General features: G+C 40.0%; 1 protein-coding gene across 1 annotated transcript in view; it reads right to left on the reverse strand.

Moving 5' to 3' along the window:
• FLT1 (fms related tyrosine kinase 1) overlaps nt 1–19,433 on the reverse strand; it is a 150,533-nt gene that overhangs the window by 85,011 nt on the left and 46,089 nt on the right. The window contains exons 5-10 of the mRNA XM_025208711.1: nt 15,860–16,022; nt 15,633–15,769; nt 14,031–14,205; nt 11,930–12,047; nt 9,558–9,727; nt 8,638–8,797 (exon numbers count right to left, since the gene is read on the reverse strand). Coding sequence (XP_025064496.1) covers nt 8,638–8,797; nt 9,558–9,727; nt 11,930–12,047; nt 14,031–14,205; nt 15,633–15,769; nt 15,860–16,022 — 923 coding nt within the window. The remainder of the gene's footprint in view (nt 1–8,637; nt 8,798–9,557; nt 9,728–11,929; nt 12,048–14,030; nt 14,206–15,632; nt 15,770–15,859; nt 16,023–19,433) is intronic.

A 19,433-nucleotide genomic window follows, 5' to 3' on the forward strand; every position in this document is an offset into this window, starting at 1 on the left:
CTGTCCAGGGAGAAGAAAGACTCTTTTCCTGTGCTACCCATCTCTAGATTTATTTTACCAAAGGCTCTCTGCCTCTGGTGTTATTTGCAACATCACAGTTGCCTCATCTATGGCCAACCAGCCTATGGATTATTGTTATTGTCACTGAACTGAACTGCCACCCAAGGCAATGCTGATTTCAGTACTCCAATTTTCCTGCTCCATATAGCAGCAACTTCTTCCCTCTACTGATCAAATTTGACTGATCAAGCTTTTGGTTTATTTAAGGCATATAATGAAGCCTTTGAGAGCATTTGCAATATGTACAGTAGATTCATCAGAAATAATTATTCACTCGAGTCACCATGTCACTATAAGAACAGCCTGTGGCAAGTATCCTGACTTTTGTCATGTGAACACCAGCAAAAATATTTTTGAACAAGTATGTCAGGTCTTAATCTTTGGGCATTTTATAAGTAACATATTGAAAGTGATCTTTTGTAACATGCTCCCAAAGGACAAGGGCACTTTCCTAGCCATTTCCACGGGCATAGGTGGCTGCCCATTAATGAATATCAAATTTTGCCTCACAGTGGAAGCTTATCATATAGGATGACCCACTTAGTTAATATTTTTTTCCAACATGAAGCAACTCTGAAGATATTTTGCATGACCTGTTTTTCCCTCATTCTTTTTACTTGGCTTAGTGATCTTTATTGAAACTATAAGTTCTCTGTATGTCCCATGTACAACTCCACCACAGGATGTGTGCATGCATGTTACATGGTTCAAGAATATAGGACCTAATTCTCATTTACACATCTTTCACAGTGTGGGGGGCATTTAAGTGGAAATAAACTTAAACAGACATCTACTTCCAGTGCATTCTACACTGGGCCTTTGTGTAAATGAGAATCAAGGGTACGGAGTCCATAGGCCAGATCCTCAGTTGGTATGAATTTAGTCCAGCTTAAGATCTGGCCACATGTCATATTGAACAAAGGAATTTTGAACTACCTGTTTGTTAATGGTGTCTGACCTACTTTTCCCATCACTAAAGGCTCAGACTTCCCCTTCTTGAAAATAGAAGGTGGCATGGGGAACAAAAACAGTCACTGTGGACAAACTAATGGGCATCACTGTTTGCAGGCATCCACAATTAAATTTGGGTGGTTCAGTACATTTCTAATTAAGTACAATTAACATTTGTTCTCCACTTGTTAATTTTACATAACTCATTGGTGTTCTAAACCCAGTTTCCTCCAATAACCTATCCAAGCACATCCTAATGGCTCTGCATCTCATCTCTTTATTCACACATTGACAAACAATGTAGAAATGCAATTAGACTGGCTTTGCAGACAAGGCCTGCTCCCACTTTCACTGACGCTGGAGGGAGTTTTGCCATTTATTTCCATGATGGCAAGCTCCAGACTCCTCTAGCTAGAAAGCAATAACAGCAAATTCTAAATGCAAATGACAACTTGGTACGATCCACACTTCTTTACCTGTGCATAAAATGCTCATTGTTCTTTTGTTGGAGCTCTTCGTGGAAGTGAGTTCAAAGTACAAAATCTAGGAGATGTTTTAGCTATAGGGTGTTTGGTTAAGTCATAAAAGGGGGGGCATTTGCACCATTTAGATGGGTTTTGTGTTTAGCTTAGTGATTCACAACCACGGTGTCATGGCACTCTAGGGTGCCTTGAGATCCTTTCAAGGATGACCTGGGTTGTCATGCAATGTTAGCACTATTAAGTGTGCAAACATGATTCACAAGATAAATACGGAGTTTTCTGACCTGTTGTGATTTTCTGAGTTCTTTGCAATGGAAGAACTACTGTATTGTTTCTGTAGTTAAAAAAAAAGAGTGAAAACTAGAGCTAGAATTTCAAGTGGTGCCCCAAGTCTATCAAAGAGTGCCTCCAGTTTAAAAGGTTGAGAACTACTGGTTTAACTCTTCAGTGTTCCCAATGAGTGGATGGAGTCAGCTATGTAGCAGCGCACTGTGATGTGCAGGTGGCAGAGGGGAGGTAATGAGGAACTCACCTGACCAGAAGAGGGTTCAGACTGGAGTTTTATAAGCCCAAAGCCTGCAGTGGTCAGGGAGTCTGTCCCCTGCAACCTTGAAGTGAGGAGCTCCTGGCTGCAGGGCATCAGGGCTCTTGATAGGACTTGGATTTAGCTAAGCAACTCTGTAGGCCTAGGAACAGAGGCAAGTCCCCTAGGCAGAGAAAAACTGGGTTTATAGGCAAGTGGCCTTTGTTTTATGTTACCCCTTAGAGGGTTTGAGGTGCCTACCAAAGGGCCTAAGAGCCCAGGAGAGGGGCTGTGTGCAGTACCAAAGGGTCCAACAGCCCAAGACGGCCAAGTGTGTAGGCTAAGATAAAGCTCTGGGCTGGAAGGTGTGCCTGCTGGGAGATGAGAAAAGTTTGACCTCAAGGGGCAAAGGGCTGCTTCTGCTGTTGTTTGTGTTTCTGTTATAGCCCAGGGGTTTATGGCTTATGTTACAGCTTATATTGGTGGTTTGGGTTAGGACTGTAAGGGGTAGTTTATGGAGGTCCCATTCATGCCCAAAGGGCACACAACTGCCTTGAGCCCTGCCAGGGGCAGGCTCAAGGCTTGAGCTACTGTTGATCCCAGAGAGGGTCAGCATGCAAGGCTGCAGAGGCACACCGATTCTACAGAGTTAGTCACTTACAGTTCAGTCAGCATGTGATGAGGAGGTTTTTTCAGCTGTCCCTAGTACACAAGGAAATGTCTAGAGTCAAAACTCCCAAAGAATAACATTGTACCAGAGCTGAGGAAACCAGTGATTATATTGAACAGTATCAATATTCCACTATGCCTTCCTTGTCAATCTCTGTCACACTAATTTATGATAAACGCAGGCTCACAGGAACAGTTTTGTCAAGCAAGCTCTATGCCTGAAGAGCGTAGCTTCTAAAGCAGTAGTTCTCAGCCTTTTTAGACTCAAGGCACCCTTTAATATGTTCAAGGTATCCCTTATTAGACTCAAAGCCCATTCCAGAAAATGCCAGATCTTAGTTTTCACTCTTTTTTGACTATGGAAAAATAATACGGTAATTCTTCTGTTGCAAAGAACTCTGAAAGACAACAGCAATTTTTAACACTGGGTTTCTGCTTGAAATCTATGTTGATTCTGAAAATAATGTTTGCATGGCTAGCAGGGCTAATATTGCATGGCACCCCACAACACCCTTGAAAGAATCCCACAGCTTCCTGCTTTAGAATTACCTTTCTAAAACTTCAAATCACATGGGTTCTGGTTTTGAGACTTTTTCCCAGTGACTTAAATAAGGGACCCACTTCATTCTACCGCTTCTTGCGTCTACACATTCATTAATGCACTGTAGTTACTGCACATTTAGTTTAGTACTTCCTTAATGAAGTACTAACTGAATGCTCAGTAACTACTTTTTCTGAGCAGTAGTGCTGGCGCAGTTTTTTGTGAAGGTTGTAGCTTCACTGTACAGTAGCTTACTAGCAGTTTTTGACTGGCACACTACTGCTCAGTGTTATTAGGCTACTGTACAGTAAGCATCTTGTGTGGACTCCCCCAACTTTACTCAAAATAACTTTTACACAGAAGGAAAGAGGTTAAGGACCAGGTATATTAGCATGACTCCACTGATACAGTCCTTCTGTGGATTTCAATGTATATTAACTGCAGATTTGACAATGACTTAGAATTTTAGAGAAAGTGAAATTAGAGATAACAGCTTGAGTATGGTACTAAACAGGTTGGAGATGATGGTCTGTTTCACTGGGTTTCCTGTCTCCTTTGAGCGATGAATATTGGTAAAGAATGAGTATATATATAATATATATAATATAATATAATATAATCTATCACCCTCATCCTACTCTTGGTCTCATCTTTATTCTCTGCCTTGACTTCCATTCTCTTTTAGCCTCAAGGTCTTTCCTGTTCCCCAGGTGTCTGCTGATTGGGAGGAGGGCAAACTGCTATAAAAATTTAAACAAATATATAACATTGTTTTTAGTTTAGTAATGAGTTAATTTGAGCAAAGCTACTAAGTATTTACTGTCTTTTTACTTTCAGTCTTCACAGATAGAAGCAGCTTTAGATAACAAGTGCAGTTGGCAGCAAAACTAGGAAAAGAAACAAACAGTCTAGAGTAGCAGAAGAACAGGTTAGCGATTACTTAGAGAAGCTAGATGCTTTCAAGTTGGCAGGGCCAAATTAGATGAGCCCTAGGGTAGTAAAGGAATTGGCTGATGTGATTTCAGAGCTACTGGGTATCCTTTTAGAGGACCTGTGGAGATCACATGAGGTTTTGGATGATTGGAAAGGACAAATATAGTGCCCATCTTTGAACAGGAAGGAGGAAGATCCAGAGAATTAGACCAGTCAGTCTGACCTCCATACCTGGAAAGATCATGGAGCAGGTCCTCAAGGAATGTATTGTGAAGCACCTAGAGGAGAACAAGGTGATCAGGAACAGCCAGCATGAATTCACCAAGATTAAGTCATGCCTGACCAACCTGATTTCCTTCTATGATAAGATGACAGGCTCTGTGGATGGGGGTGGTGAAGAGCAGTGAATGAGATAAATCTTGCAGTAAAGTAAAAAGGTTGGGGCAATTTGGGCACCATCTCCAAATATCAACTATGAGGGGGTGCCAGTATGGCCCCCTCCCCTCAGGAGTCTTTGCCACAGCAGGGGCAGCCCTACATGCCTAGAAATCCTACACAGCTCCATGCCCCATAATGTATCTGGGGAGCAGGAAAGGGAGTGGAATTTCACCACCCCTGGGGAGAGTTTTCCATGGGAGGCACAGGCCTGACCCCAGAGGTGGAGTGTGAACATAGCACCAAGAGCACCCTCAGAGAGCTTGCACCACTGCCTAAGCCTCAGCAGCAGCAGCGCAAGCTCATGCTGTTATGACAGCATCAGTGTGGGGGTTTGGTCTACTGTAACCTCCAGGTGCTTTCTGCAGTACTGCAGCCTAACCAGTTACTCCCCAGCCTCTATTTGTGCATGCAATTATTCTGTCCCAAATACAGGACTTTGCACTTGTCCTTATTGAATCTCATCTGATTGACAGCAGACCATTCATCCAGCTTATTTAGGTCATTCTGGACCCTACCCTTATCTCCAGAGTATCTGCAACTCCACCCAACTTGGTGTTGTCCATGGATTTGCTAAGTGTGCACTCAATCGTATCGTCCAAATTATTAATGAAAATATTAATACCAAACCCAGGACAGACCCAGGGGAACCCCACTTGTTACCTCCTAGCAACTAGAAGTTGAGCCACTGATGACTACTGTTGAGCACAAAGATCCAAGAAGTTTTCTTACTCATGTTGCAGTTCTTTCACCTGGTCTGTATTTCCTTAGCTAGTGTAAGAGAATGGTTTTGAGAGACAATGTCAAAAGCCTTGCTAAACTCAAGGTATTTCACATCGACATGTGTGCTTAACTTCATCTGTTGTGAATAGTTCACTTGATTTCAAAATTAGGCAAACTGTATAAGCAGGGACCAATACCTTTATTTGATGGCCAATTTTAACTAAGGGATTAATTCCGGGGCGGGTAAAATATGGCCTGCAGGCCAGATCCAACCTGCCAGGCCATTTTATCCAGCCCACAGGGCCCCTCAAAGATTTAGAAAATTAATATTTATCTGCCCCTGGCTCCTATCAAAGATGCTCTGTGGCTGCTCTACATGGCCACTGCTGCTGTGCTGGGCAGCACAGAGGTGGCAGTAAGGCAGCCGCACAGCAACCTAGCGCAGCATGAGCTCCAGGCGCGCAGCTGCAGCAAACACTGTCCAGTGGTGGTGAGCAGGGGGGCCACTTTCCTCCGCACTGAGCAGCAGTTTCTGGGGAACGAACTGGTGCTCAGCACAGGGGAAAAGCAACCACTCCTCCTCCCCATGGCCAATGCCCCGTGCTGCAGCCACTCGGAGCCCATGCGGGGCTGCCTGTGCCTGCTCTCCGTTGACACGGCTGGGACAGCTGTGATGCAGCAGAGAGGCAGGACAGCCCCACATGGACTTTGGCTGGCTGCAGCAGGGAGCACCAGTGGCGGAGGGGAAGGGGGGTGCTTTTCCTCCCACGCTGAGCACCATCCCCACTGCCACTGCTCAGTCCAGACAGACAAGCACAGGGCGTATGGGGTCGGGTCTGCACACCTGTCCCCGCCTGTACCACGGGTCTGTACCACAGAGCTGGGATGGGGGCACTGGAAGTGAGCAAGTGCATGGGAGCCAGCAGCAGTCAAGCAGGAGTGTGAGGCCCATGCTGGTGCCCTGGGGCCAGCACCAGCAAGGCCCAGAGCAGGGCATCAGGAGCACAGGGTCCCGGCCAGCAGGGGCTCTATGGAACCAGGTCAGCTCCCCCCTCTCGCTGCTGGTGCAGCCCAGACAGACCCCTGCCAGCCCACACCCCGTGCTCCTACTGCCCCGCTCTGGGCCCCGCTGGTGCTGGCCCCAGGACATTGGTGTAGGCCCCATGCTTCTGCACACCGCTTGCTTCCACTCCCCTCCTCTCCCCTCCCCACTTTCCCCACTTTCCTGCCCACCCACCTGCCAGCCACTCTGCACTACATGGCTCCCATACCCACATCCATACTCATACAAACACATCCACACATCCCCACAAGCCCCCATATGCAATCACTTCTGCATAATACAGCACAAACCCACACAAATCAGGACAAAAATATTTTTTAAATTAAATTAAAATATATTATTATGGATTTTTAGTATGTGATTTGTTTTTTTTCCCTAAGATGGCAAACCCTCTTCCCCAAAGAAGTACTTCCAGGGGCAAGAGGAGGGACTTCCAGTGGCTAAGGTCAGAGGTTAGGGGGCGGGAGTTCCAGCCCCAAGATGGTGATCAGGGGACAGGGCACCTATCAAGAGGCAGGGCTACCCATGCAGCCCTTGACAACTTGCCAAAACTCAGTAAGTGGCCCTCTGCCCAAAATAATTGCTCACCCGGATTAATTCCATTCATACTATATGAAATAGTAAAAGTGGAACACTTAAGTTTTTATTTCTATTATAAAAAAGTTTAATGGGGAGGGAATGGGTTATTTAAAAAGAATTCCAAAAACAATAATAAGGGCTTATTTGAAATATACCTGGAAACAAAATTCCAACAGCCTTAATGGCTCATGTTTAAACTGTTGAATACTCCTTTTGGTCACTGGTTAAAGTTCATGTCTTATTCCATACTATAATCTTGGTAAAGAGTGAGTACATTTATAAGTATTCAGACCAAATAATAAAGATCCAGAATTTTAGTATTTGATGTTCTCCAAAGAGTTTTCAGTAGAAGGCTTATTATGATTTCTGTTAGTATGTACTTTACCTAGAAGTAAAAAGTTCAAATTTAATAAGAGTTTTGCAGTGAATACTTCTCATGTTGCTTAAATATAGGAAAGGTTGATGTCACCTGTTGGCAAGATGGAGAACTGCGAGTTTTTATGCAGCAAATCTGGAGATTGCTGATGCCATCTATTGGTGAGAATAGTACAGCAAAGTATTCTCATTTGCATAATCCCCCAAAAGGTATAATAGGAAAGTGAAGGTATGATCCTTCAAAGCACTAATCACTCTGTCGGAGCCATGTAAGCATTTAAGCACAACCTAAATGAAAGTTATAGTGATTGTCCCATTAACTACAATACTCATATACTTAATATTAAGCATGCACTTAAGTGTTGAATTGGCCCTAGGTGATTTTCATTTTGCAAGACAAAACCCTTCATTAGTAGTAACTACTCATTCTATTATTTGTTTCAGAGTCTCAAAATCATCAAGTTAGTCTTTATGATAACCTTAAGTTTGACACTACTAAAATATGAGAAGAAATCCAGTACATAGTTCTCTGATCTGATTATATGAAGGTGCATTAGACTATCCTTGAACATATTTCTGCAGAATAGTATTCCTTTTCAGTTTCCGAAACCGCCCATTAGGAAACCTCATAGGCTGTGACAACAAGAAAGAATCTTTGCAGAAAACATCTTACAGGGCATACTTGCTTTTGAAATACTAAATATGCCCTGTGGTGGATGGATGGATATAAAAGTGAACAGCAGTAATAGTACAACACGCGAATTCTATCTATCTGCTAATGATGCAGAAGATATCACTTATGGTATATTTCCCATGAAGAACTGTATTTTGTCTTTATGTTCTACTTAATAAAAAGAAATAGATTAGCAGAATTTGTATGTTGCCTAAACAAACTACAGTAAAATCCCTGTTAACTGGAATGAGTGGGGAATGAGGGGTGCTGGATATCTAAAAATGCCAGTAACCTGAGGAGCACGGGTTTCTGGATGCATGTGGAGCGGGGAGGGTGGAGGAGAGGAGAGTGGTGGCGGCTGAACATGGAGCAGGATGTGAGGGCTAGCGGCAGCTGCATACAGAGCAACAACCTTACAGGGTAGTAGGTGGCAGTGGCGGCTACTGCATGCGAACTTTCCCCCCTGCGTCCCGCCGGCTGACTGGAAATTCTGGTTAATAGAGTGTTCCAGATAGTAGAATGCCAGATAATAGGGATTTTACTGTATTATAACTGTTGGGTACTTCTGTCAAAATGTTCTTTTATCACAATAGTGGGAAAGAACATTTAAGAGAAATTAAGCTTTCTTACCTTGCTTTGGAACGATTTTGTCTACAAGGATGCCAAATCCATGTAATTTTAGGCTGAGGAATACCATAAACAGTGCAAGTCAGCACTTGATTGCTGCCCACTGGATAGAGATTAGGATCAGGAAATGATGACACAGCATTTTCATAAATCTGAGGTTTCACTGTAAAGGGCAAAAATGGAATAGAAATCAGAATAGTCAATCTTTAGTAACTGTATCACCCTGAAAACAAAACAACCCTCTACAGTTTAAAGTTAGGAAATCCAGCTATCCATATCTACATGTGTGATTAATGAGACTGAATCTGAATCTGATTCAGTCCAGCATGATTTGAAGCAGAGTAAACTAATCTAGAGGTCATCGTCTATACATGTGTTTAAGATCAGTAAGTTACTCCACCATTAGATAGTATTTGTGTCAGATATGAATCTCTGATGGTGCAGTAAATTTGTCTACACTGGCCTAATTGCTGCGCACATGTAGATGGTGACACTTTACTGCACAGCAAATTGGTCTACTGCACAGTAAAGCTCATGTGTAGGTGCACCTGCTGAGAACTAAATAACACCAATGGGACAAAGTACAGTGGGGTGAATACGTGCTAAAACTGTTTGTGTAATGAAAAACTAAGTCACTGGAGACACTGGTGTAATCAGTATACAGAGGTATAATGAGCCATTTTCGCATCTTGGGCAGAGATTCTGCCAAGTGCTAGGGAGCAGTGCAGGGGAGGGGAGCCAAGTGCCAGGAAGCAGAGGTGTGCAGTTCCATTGACTTCAGCATCATTCAGTCCATCTGCACAGGAACAAGACTTTACTTCCGTGAACATTCCCAGTGACATAAACTGTGTAAATTCAAGCCTCAGCTGGGGAAATGGCACTTACAAGTTTAATAGCAAAGTAGAAATGTACTGCAAACTTACCATTTACTATGAGAGTGACTGTTAGGTTCTTAGATAAGTTCCACTGTCGTATATTCAGAACTATAGTGTAATCTCCTGCATCCTCTTCAGCTACATCCTTAATGATTAATGAATAATCTTTAACCACATACCGTGCACACTTTTCAGCAGCAGGTAATCCATCTTTTAACCTTTAAAAGAACATTATAATGCGGTGTTATTACATGGGTATTTTTCATATTAACTACATCCTAGGAATTGAACATCCTTGTACTGACATGATCTTAAGCTATGGGCTTCCATGCCAGCCCAAATATGGTCTTCAATAGCCAGAAGAAAACAAGATTTTGAAAATTAATTTTGCTTAAAAAGCCTGTATTCCTTTATTTCATGCTTCTTCTTAAGCTTTAGACTAGGATCAAAAGTAGCCTCTATAATCTTTGATACATTCTATGTCAGTGGTATAGCTTCCACTCCCAGAGGGAAGGACTCAATTAGTTAATACCTATGAAGTATATTGAAGAAAAATATTCTGTGTATGAATATGATCTAACAGGGTCATGTGATAAGATGTCCAACCTTTGATTGTTGAGACTTATTCTTAATAATTCTTAATAATACATATGTGCATACATACATATGTGCAATGGTATTTTTATCTCTTAAGATAACACTTCCATCTCTTAAAAGAAAACTTAAGGTTATCTTCTGTTGCTTATCCCTAATTTAAGAGACCCATTCTGGGATCCTTACACATACTAGGGTTATCTGTAATCAGTGGGATTAATCTAGTGAGTAAAGTTTACTTATACAAGCAAAGGCTGTTATATTCAGCCCCACACTATTCCTTCATCACCTCACAATATTTTCCAGGTTAAAGAACTCTGATATTAAAAACATTACTGATTTCAGGTGGGGGAAAAGAGCAAGTGGATTAAATGAACATTTAAGAATGAGATGTCCTATCTTCATGCAGACAACTTTAAAAAGTGGAAAAATCAATGGAAAAAACACAAGCCATTACATATATAGATAAATATTTTCAAAGATTTACAGTTCTTCAATGGCTTGATGCAATAACTTTGTTATCTTATAAACAGAAGATTTTCTACTTTGGTGATTCAGTCAATTAAATTAAGGAGTTTGCCACTGGATTCTTACGTTAGTAAACCTTTAGGGTTAGGTCCTGCAGGCCTTATACAAGCAATGGAAATATATTCTTTTAAAAGACTGTATGTAGATTTAGAAGTTTGATTTCATGTATTTTATCAGTCCTGCTTCTATAGGACTATAGGAGAACAAACCACTAAAAAATTTAAAATATTTAATAATGGCTAATGACAGTTTCATTTGCCCCCTTCATTTTCCATTTGGATCTGTAAACTCCGATGGGGGAGATTAAAACAAAACACAAATGTTAGAAGCAAAAATAAATTCTGGCTGAGAGTAATGTGAACTTGCACAGTTCATGTATGTATGGATTGTTTTCCTAATCAGTCTTGTCACACACCCTTTGTTAAAATGTAATGAATTGAGCCAAAGCTATTGCCATTTAAAACCATTAAAAAAAAACCTTGAGATCATGAATAGATAACATTGTTTTATATAAAGGTGCTTGGACCAATACAAAATCTGCTTAAAAGATTTTTTAATATAGCATATTTGGGCCAAGGAAAAATCTTAACTCATGAAAGTAGATATTGAAACTATATAAAAAAAATGAAGCTGGCCTCCACTGTTATTCAATTTATGTATTTATTCTTTTTTTCATTTATTCTAAGAAAGCTTTATTTCTTTCTAGTGGTTTCAGGTATTGAAATGAGCAAATATAGTCTTATGGTTAAATGACAGGTTCAGAATATCAGAGCTGAGTCTGCTAGTTTTCCTGTGTGACCCTGGCATGGCACTTAGGCCCTGATTTTTTTAAAGGTAGTTAGGCCTTTAATTTCCATTGATCTCAAATGGGAGTTAGACACCTACATACCTTTGGAGATCGGGTGGCCTTGCTATGCCACCATTTCTCTGTCTATAAAATGGAGATAACATTTTCATAACTTACTAGCACATTGTGAGGAGTAGGGTCCTGCTCTAGCAAAACAATTAAGCATGTGATTTCCTTTTAATTCAGTGAGTAGGCAAATTGAAGTCAATAGGTCTACTAGGATGCTTGAAAGTAAGTGTATACTTAAGTTCTTTAGTTAATTAATTAACACTAACTATTCTGAAATATTCAGTTGGAACGTGTGATAAAACTGCACAGCATTAATGATTTGACATTTGGACAAAATACTGAAACAAAATATCCTGAAATAGAAATAAATAAACCTGAGCAAAGATGTTATACCACCTAAGAAGTAGCTCCTGTATCTATGTGGAAGTAACTGTAATCCTACCATACAATTTCTGGTGTAGGAAATGCCTTCACTTTCATTGATAGCCGATAGGACTTTCTGCCAGCTACAGCTTCAAGCACACTTTTTCTTCGATGTTTCAAATTAATAAATGTTTTATCTTTAAAAAAAGAAAAAAAGGAAAGTTTACATCACTGATTTTTACACAAGACAGCATGCTTATCACAGAAATTAAAAAGCATCAGAGAGGTAAATTTTAAAAGATTCAGGAATCTAACAAGGCTGTCTAATCATTTGGGAGATCCATGGTTTCCCAGACCAAGACTAAACCCTGGGTTACCAGAGATCTTCAGTTATAAAATCTGGCTTTTTACAAAACCTAAAACAGCCTAAAAATATTCAGGAATTTAGGGCTTGGTCCATGGGCCACAAACTCAATTTGAGAAAATATATATATCAGCCAAATATAAATTATGCTGGAATAAAAAACAAAGTTATTGCGCTATATAAAGAGGTAAGTGAAAGAAATATAAGGCCAAATCATATTCCATCTATTAGGTGCATAAGTAAATTTAATGCCAAAATCTAGAACTCTTGGTTCAGAGTAAGTAGGTAAATTTAGGCACTTAAGTATGATCCTATGCTAACCTGCTGAAAAACTGCCAGTACAAAAGCTGGGTGGGTTGTCTTCTTCCTTGCTACTTTTTTGTGACTTATTCTTAAGGCTAAGATAACAGCATGTTAGAAAAGTGGATGTATTAATGGATTTTCATGGACTCAAACTGGGTAGATTGGGATTGCATTTGGACAGTGAATTTAAGGGCCTACCAGATGGAGTAGGATCTGTTCCTTTGTGAGCTGTGATAGCAGGTTAGATTAGATGAGCTGGTTGTCTATTCTGACCTTAGTCTCAACTGAATTTATGTATATTTCGAGGAAAACTTTCCTTAGGAAGAGAGTAAACCCACTAGTAACCCACTCATTAATACCAAGAGGGTTCCCACACAAGTGATTCCTGATAATCTCAACAGCAAAGATACATCATGAAGACACCGTCTCTAAGGCAGCCAGTTCAAAACAATTTTAGGTTAGAACCAACACCTTGACTTTTCCCTGGAATGTTACTGAAAGCCACAGCAAATCACTGCGTGCATCCACATGTGCAATTAATGTGAAGCAATAAACTCCAGCACAGTTTACACCAGAGTTTATTGTTCCTGGACACTACATTTATACATGTCCCTGGGACTGCAGCACATTGAGCCAGGTTGGAGCAACACCAGCTGGCAGGGGCCTGGTGGGGAGAGTCCCTGCATTGAAATACCCTCATGCCCCAGGCCAATAGTATCTACACATGTGTTGCTGTGCAGTAAAGAATGCCACTAGAGGATAATACTTGTGTTTACAAGTACTAACCTACAGTGGAGTTAATTACTTTACTGCAGTCTAATAGGTCCTCATGTATAGAGGCTGAGACTTTACTGCAGAGCTAATTAAATAGCTCCACAGTAAATGTCTTGTGTAGATGTGCCCACTGAACAATAGTTTAATGTTTCCAATGTCAACCTTCTCTTCATAGATGAACTGTAGTATCCATTGCTTACTTCAGTATGTGAATGGTCCCAAGGTGTAGAGCTCCATGTAGAGCTCATCCTATCAATGCACACATCAGTTGTGCTTAATAAGGAGGGAATTATGTGAAGTCAGAGATGTGGTTCTCATGAGTTTTCCCCTTAAAGAACTTTCATGAAATAAAATGTATATAGTTTGCATGGATATATGTAGATATAGGTTTCTTTGAAAAGAAACATTGTGATTCCTCTTTTTAAATTAAGCCTATAATTCATCTCTGTGAGAACTGCTAGTGACTACATTTGACAGAACCTATTGGTACAGGGTTTTGGGGCTACTTTGAAGACAAAAGTGATAAAATTGAGGCTAAGCTAGAAACTGCCAGTAAATAAAGCAGTATCTTGGAACAAATGCTACATATTCTGTTCACACACTCCCTTTTCTATCCATGGCTGGTGTGCCAAAATTCACATCCATTTTGGGCTTCAGTATTAAAGGTTTCTAACTATTGTTTAACTTTGCACATGGACAATGACTATTAAGCTTTCTACACGTCCACACTATATCTTACCATAAACACGAACTGTTGTGTTAACAGATTTGATTGATGGTCCACTCTTCACATAGCAGGTATACTGGCCTTCATCAATATCACATACTTTGTCAACAACTAGAATACTGTAAAAAATATTAGCTTCTGTATTTTTTTGGTCAATGCGTTGGGTTATAGAACCTCTCTTGTTTGCCTAGGAAGAAAATAAAAAGAAATATTAAGTCACAGGGGGAAATGTATTATTATTTAAATTGTAGCAACATCCAATATATTCTAAGCAATTTCTAAATACAGAAGAAGAGAGGCCTCACAGGAGCTGTGTAAGTCTCATGGGGGCCAGCAGCAAACCCTGTTGCATCCCTGGCTGCTATGATGGAGCCATTTAATGAACCTTAGGCTGCTAATGGCTATGTGGAAGGCATTATAGGGACTGCTGATGGAACCCAAGGTCCATGGGCAAATTTACAGGAGACAAAGGTATTAACATAAGAAGGAAAGAATTCTGAAAACAATAGAGGAGAAGTGACTAGGTTTGGCAAGAGAATAGGGTGGAACTGAAGATAATCTGAAGCTAAGGAGTTATTTCCTGTGAATCCCCCTCAGCCTTTGGCCTCAAAGTTTATTTAACCCAGGGACATTGTTATTGTCTTGTAAACAGTGAGAACCCTTAAGTTACCATCTAAATAAAAACAAAGCAGTATTTCATAGGGTGAAGTGTGATGTTAAATTAGGCTCAGTAAGGCAAGAAGGTGCCAATATAACACACCAATACAGCACACTTAGAGAATTTTTTGTTGTTAAGTTATTTATTTCCAAGTTGGAAAATGCCTGTGAAAACAGCTATAGTGTGTTAGAAGCTGCTACATTAATCTTTCTTTTAAAATGTAATCATAATTTTGGCTTGTGATTAGGCACAATGAATGACATAATAAATGATCATGACTTTAATCAGCAGCATAAATCAAACTGACATGAAAGGAGTGGGAGTTGTAAACCTTAAACTAATGTCAAATTTCTTATCAGCTTAACACGGACTCCCTGGCAGTTGTTTCATAAATGACAAATATTTATGAGGATGCTCCCAATTTGGGGGAGGGGAAGTACATTCAAGATCATTCTTGTAGTTGTCAAAACAAGAGGATTGTTCGTGTGACATTTAACAAATGAGATCTTGGCTAGCTGAATTGTAATATCTTTTCTAAACATGCTTGAGCTGGGTGCCTGACTGTCTGCCAGGCCTTTAAATGAATGTGCTGAGAAAGACAGCCTAACTGAAAACTTTTTTTTGACACAAAAGAGACTCCTGCTTGGCATTGGGTGATAAATTTCTATCATTTCACCAAATCCAAAGAGAAGTTCCCAAGGCTAAAACAATTCTTACGTTCACTCACAATTATGCAGTATACCAAAGTACATTGTAGAAACATGTTTACTGATTTGATTAAGCAAAAAAGAAACAAAAATAAGAAAAGCATTAAAAGACATGTCAGTGAGGGTCACAACAATGGAATGCAAAGCATCACAAGCATTTCAAGCCAAAATTCCTATTGGGAATGCTTGCTAATGGCATTCTCTTTTGGAAAACAGCTATGATTTCTTCATGTAGATCAAAGCACTAACCTCTCCAGGATAACTCCAGGTCATCTGAACTCTTGTGTTCCAGGCTGCAGCAACAGTACAGTTAATTGCAAGGCTGTCCCCTTTCAGCAGTTTGACCAGACTTGGGGTGCTTAACTGGACATCAAAAATTGTGTTGGCTACATAACACACAGAGAAAGAAAAAATTAACAACCTTACAAAAATACAATGCTGTGTTTGAATGGCAGCGATAGTAGCATGCTACTCACTTTGTCGGTGTGTTAGATATTTTGTACTGTACTTATGCCCATCAATGATTGTCTCACAGCTAAGAAGCCCAATGAATTTGTATGTCGCCTTGGGGATAATAAAGCCTTTCGTACTGTCCCAGACTATTGTCTTCCCATCAGGATTCAGAGTCTCTAGTGGGATCTGAAAATTAAGAACATAGTTTATATAAATTATCCTTTTTTATTTCCATAGAGCTCCTTGCCCAAAAGCCTGGGATTGCCCAATAAAAAGGAATTAAAATAAGTCTAAAAATTGGCAGTCAAAGGAGAAATGGCAATATTTAATTACACACATTTTCCAGTAATTTTTTATCATCTCAAATGAAAAGAAAATCTGGGTAAAGAATCAGAATGTTTTATTTCTTTCTAAGATTACATTATTCATAAAAGGCTGTAATCTATTACACAATAGATTGACACTATCATTAGCACAGGAGATTAATCCGCAGTGCTGTTGGTTTTCAGTTGGCAGCTAAAATGCTCATGTCGGAAACCTTTGCAATTAACTATCCTGGGGTTGCTATTGAAAAACAAATATATGTTTTCTCACTCGAGGTGACAGGCTAATTTCATTTGCTGTCATTTTGTTCCTTTATTAATTCCAGCTCTAATTAATTTTAATGGTTCGTGTTTTATACTGGCTTCTAAGGATCTTGGTTGTTCCAAGGGAAAAAGTTTGAAAAAACATGTGTTCCTTTTCGAAAGCTGAAATGTCCTAGTATACAAACTACTTGATTTCCACATAGCACAGTGCATGAATCTTGAGGTCACAAAGGTTTCTCATGAATAATTATTGGGAACTGTAGTTTCTACTAGTATTACATTTTCAAAAGGGAATATGAATTTTAGTACCCACTTGAGAAACTCTAGATGAACCTAATTTTTAGAGAGTCAGTGCTCAGACAGTGATTTCTGAAAAGCAGGCACATTTAAGGAATCTTAAATCTGGGCACTCAAAATTTAAGAACCCCCAATTTATTAACTGTTTTTGAAACTTTTGCTCCAACAGTTTATTACAACCACTGGTTCAGGTTGACAGTTATGAAATAAATCCCTGATTCCTAGGGAGGTTAAATTTTAAGAGCTTGTTTAGCTAAAGGAATATGTGCAATAAGAACAGAAGAATACCTTTCCCATCTCCACTGTGACGCTAATACATAATGATTGATGTAATTAATTAATATGAATTCATTCATACAAATATGAATTCTGGGCTACCATGGCTTGGGGAAGCATTTGCTACAGACTGAATCTCTCTCCAATGGTGTTCTAGCAGAACCCCTATGGGAATACAGCAATGAAAAACATTGGTTAATTTATATCTCCTTCTGATTCAGCTAATGTGGAAGTGAATATAAATGTCTTGACCATGTGGTAGTGAATTGGGTGAACTAAATCACAGGTATATTTGTATTTAGTAACAGTAACAACAATAGAGTCCTTAGAATATAAGGCATTATTGAACATCAGCCAGCAGGCTGTAATGTAATGGACTGCACTCGGGTGTAGAGCACACACTTCCCTTATGATTTGCATGCTTATTATAGCTTCTTATCTGATGTTGTAAAGATAAAGAATTCTATTTTACAGCAGCACTTTTGTGTTAACAGTAATTATTGTTCACTTTATTCATTCTCCATTTCTGTCTGAGGAAATGGCAGGAGATGAGCAGAGGTGATCTCAAGGGCAGCTCTAGGCATGTGCTGAATAGGCAGCACTGAGGGTGCCACATTTCAGAGGAAAGGCATTCCAGGCAGGAGGAAGCCATGCAATCACAAACCCCCACCCTCTGGGTATTCCTCCCTAAAGGATTGGCTGCAGGATGGACAGAACTAGCCAGGAGACAAGTTCTCTGTTCAAAGAGAGGGAAAGGAAAGAAAGGAAAGAAATACGGTGAGGCTGCTGGCAGTCAACTGTTAGGGTTAAAGATACATCCTTGGCTTGGCTGCAGAAGGTACATGCAGACATACATTCTTTTTCTACAACGCTAATGTACCTATTTGCAGGCATGTATATCAAAAATGTGTAATTCTGCCTTAAAAAGTGGCCTTAGGAGAACATCATTTCAACTAAGTTCCACAATCACTGTCCTTCCTTGTTTTCCAAAGAGCAAGATTTTTGTTATAGTAACCAAAAAGCACGCATTTCATGGTGACGGGACCAGGATAATTAGAAAGCAAAAAAGGTCTGATTTTTGCATGGAGCATCATACTTCTATCATGTTTTGACTCTGCAGGTTTTTGTTAAACCAAAATGAAATCCACGAACACATCACTTGTCAATTGGATACCTCTAAAAAATTATAAGGGCTATATATGAGGCTTGGGGGCTTTATTAAATATATGGCTATAGACAAATTTTACCCTTTAAGTCCTTCCAAAGAGCACTTCTGTTTTAGGGCCCTATGCCCCTCTGTACTTGCTGTTTTACCTTATCGGATCACCTTCTGTACTCACTCTTGTTCTGCCAGTGTCCCTACTCCATGAACTGCAAATAATTTCAACTTTCTGTTTGTCTGTGACCTGCATGTCCACCTTCTCTACAGTTTTCTCTGCGCTGCCTAAAGATACTATTCTGAACTAGACATTACACTCTACTCTTGCAAATCACCCCACGTCCACCACACTGCCTGCAAGAAACAACCCATGACTGAGTTTTTGAACAAGAGAAGAAAAGATCCAGATCATTGAGCTGTTGTGGTTTTTATTGTAGTACCTGGTCCTCATTGTAGACCAAGACCCCGATATGCCAGGCATTGTACATATATAGAACAAAAAAAGACAGTACCCACAAAAAACTTAGTGTCTAAGCATAAAAACAAGTAACCACAAATAGATACAGACAGATAGACAGGGAGAGTACAAGGACACCATGAAACAATACTGGTTAGCATTGCCTAAGTAAACACGGGACACATTATCATTGTTACTTATATAGTCACCATCACAATAGCAGCTGATTTATTCTTGTCCTTTTACCTTCTTTCATTCTTTGCATTTTACTTCAAGTTAAGTCCTAAATTCTTTAAATCATGGATCACATCTTACTATTTCTTCAGCCTCTATCATAATGGGGTTCTTCTCCGGAATCTTTTGAAACTAACACAGTACAATAATCAAGGCACAGTGGCAAAGCTGGCAAAGCATCTTGGTACAACTCCACAGGCATGCTTCCAGTCCTTGCTCTGGATTTACAAAAGTCACTCTTAATCTACCCAGCTATGAATGGTTACCTAATATTTCAGGCTGGGGTGTCAAAGGCAAGCAGATAAGATAGGTCATTCACTTGTACTCTGTTGGCCAGGGAAACAAAAGAGTGTTAGTCCAATGGGCCACTAGGTTCAGGTGGACTTTGACTTTTTTAAGTCAACTGTAATATGTTTCCTTTCTGAGAAAAAGGGGGAACTTGATTCTGTGAAGAGTGAGGTAGGCATTCATTAGCTAAAGCAATCAAGTCTTTTTAGTAGGTAATTCTACAAACAGCTAAGACTTTTTCTTTTTATTATCAAGTGTGGTTACCCCTGTGTTCTAACACCATTGCTGGCTTTCTCTGC

This window comes from Alligator sinensis, unplaced genomic scaffold (genome assembly GCF_000455745.1).
Source record: "Alligator sinensis unplaced genomic scaffold, ASM45574v1 scaffold84_2, whole genome shotgun sequence".
Taxonomy (NCBI): domain Eukaryota; kingdom Metazoa; phylum Chordata; order Crocodylia; family Alligatoridae; genus Alligator; species Alligator sinensis.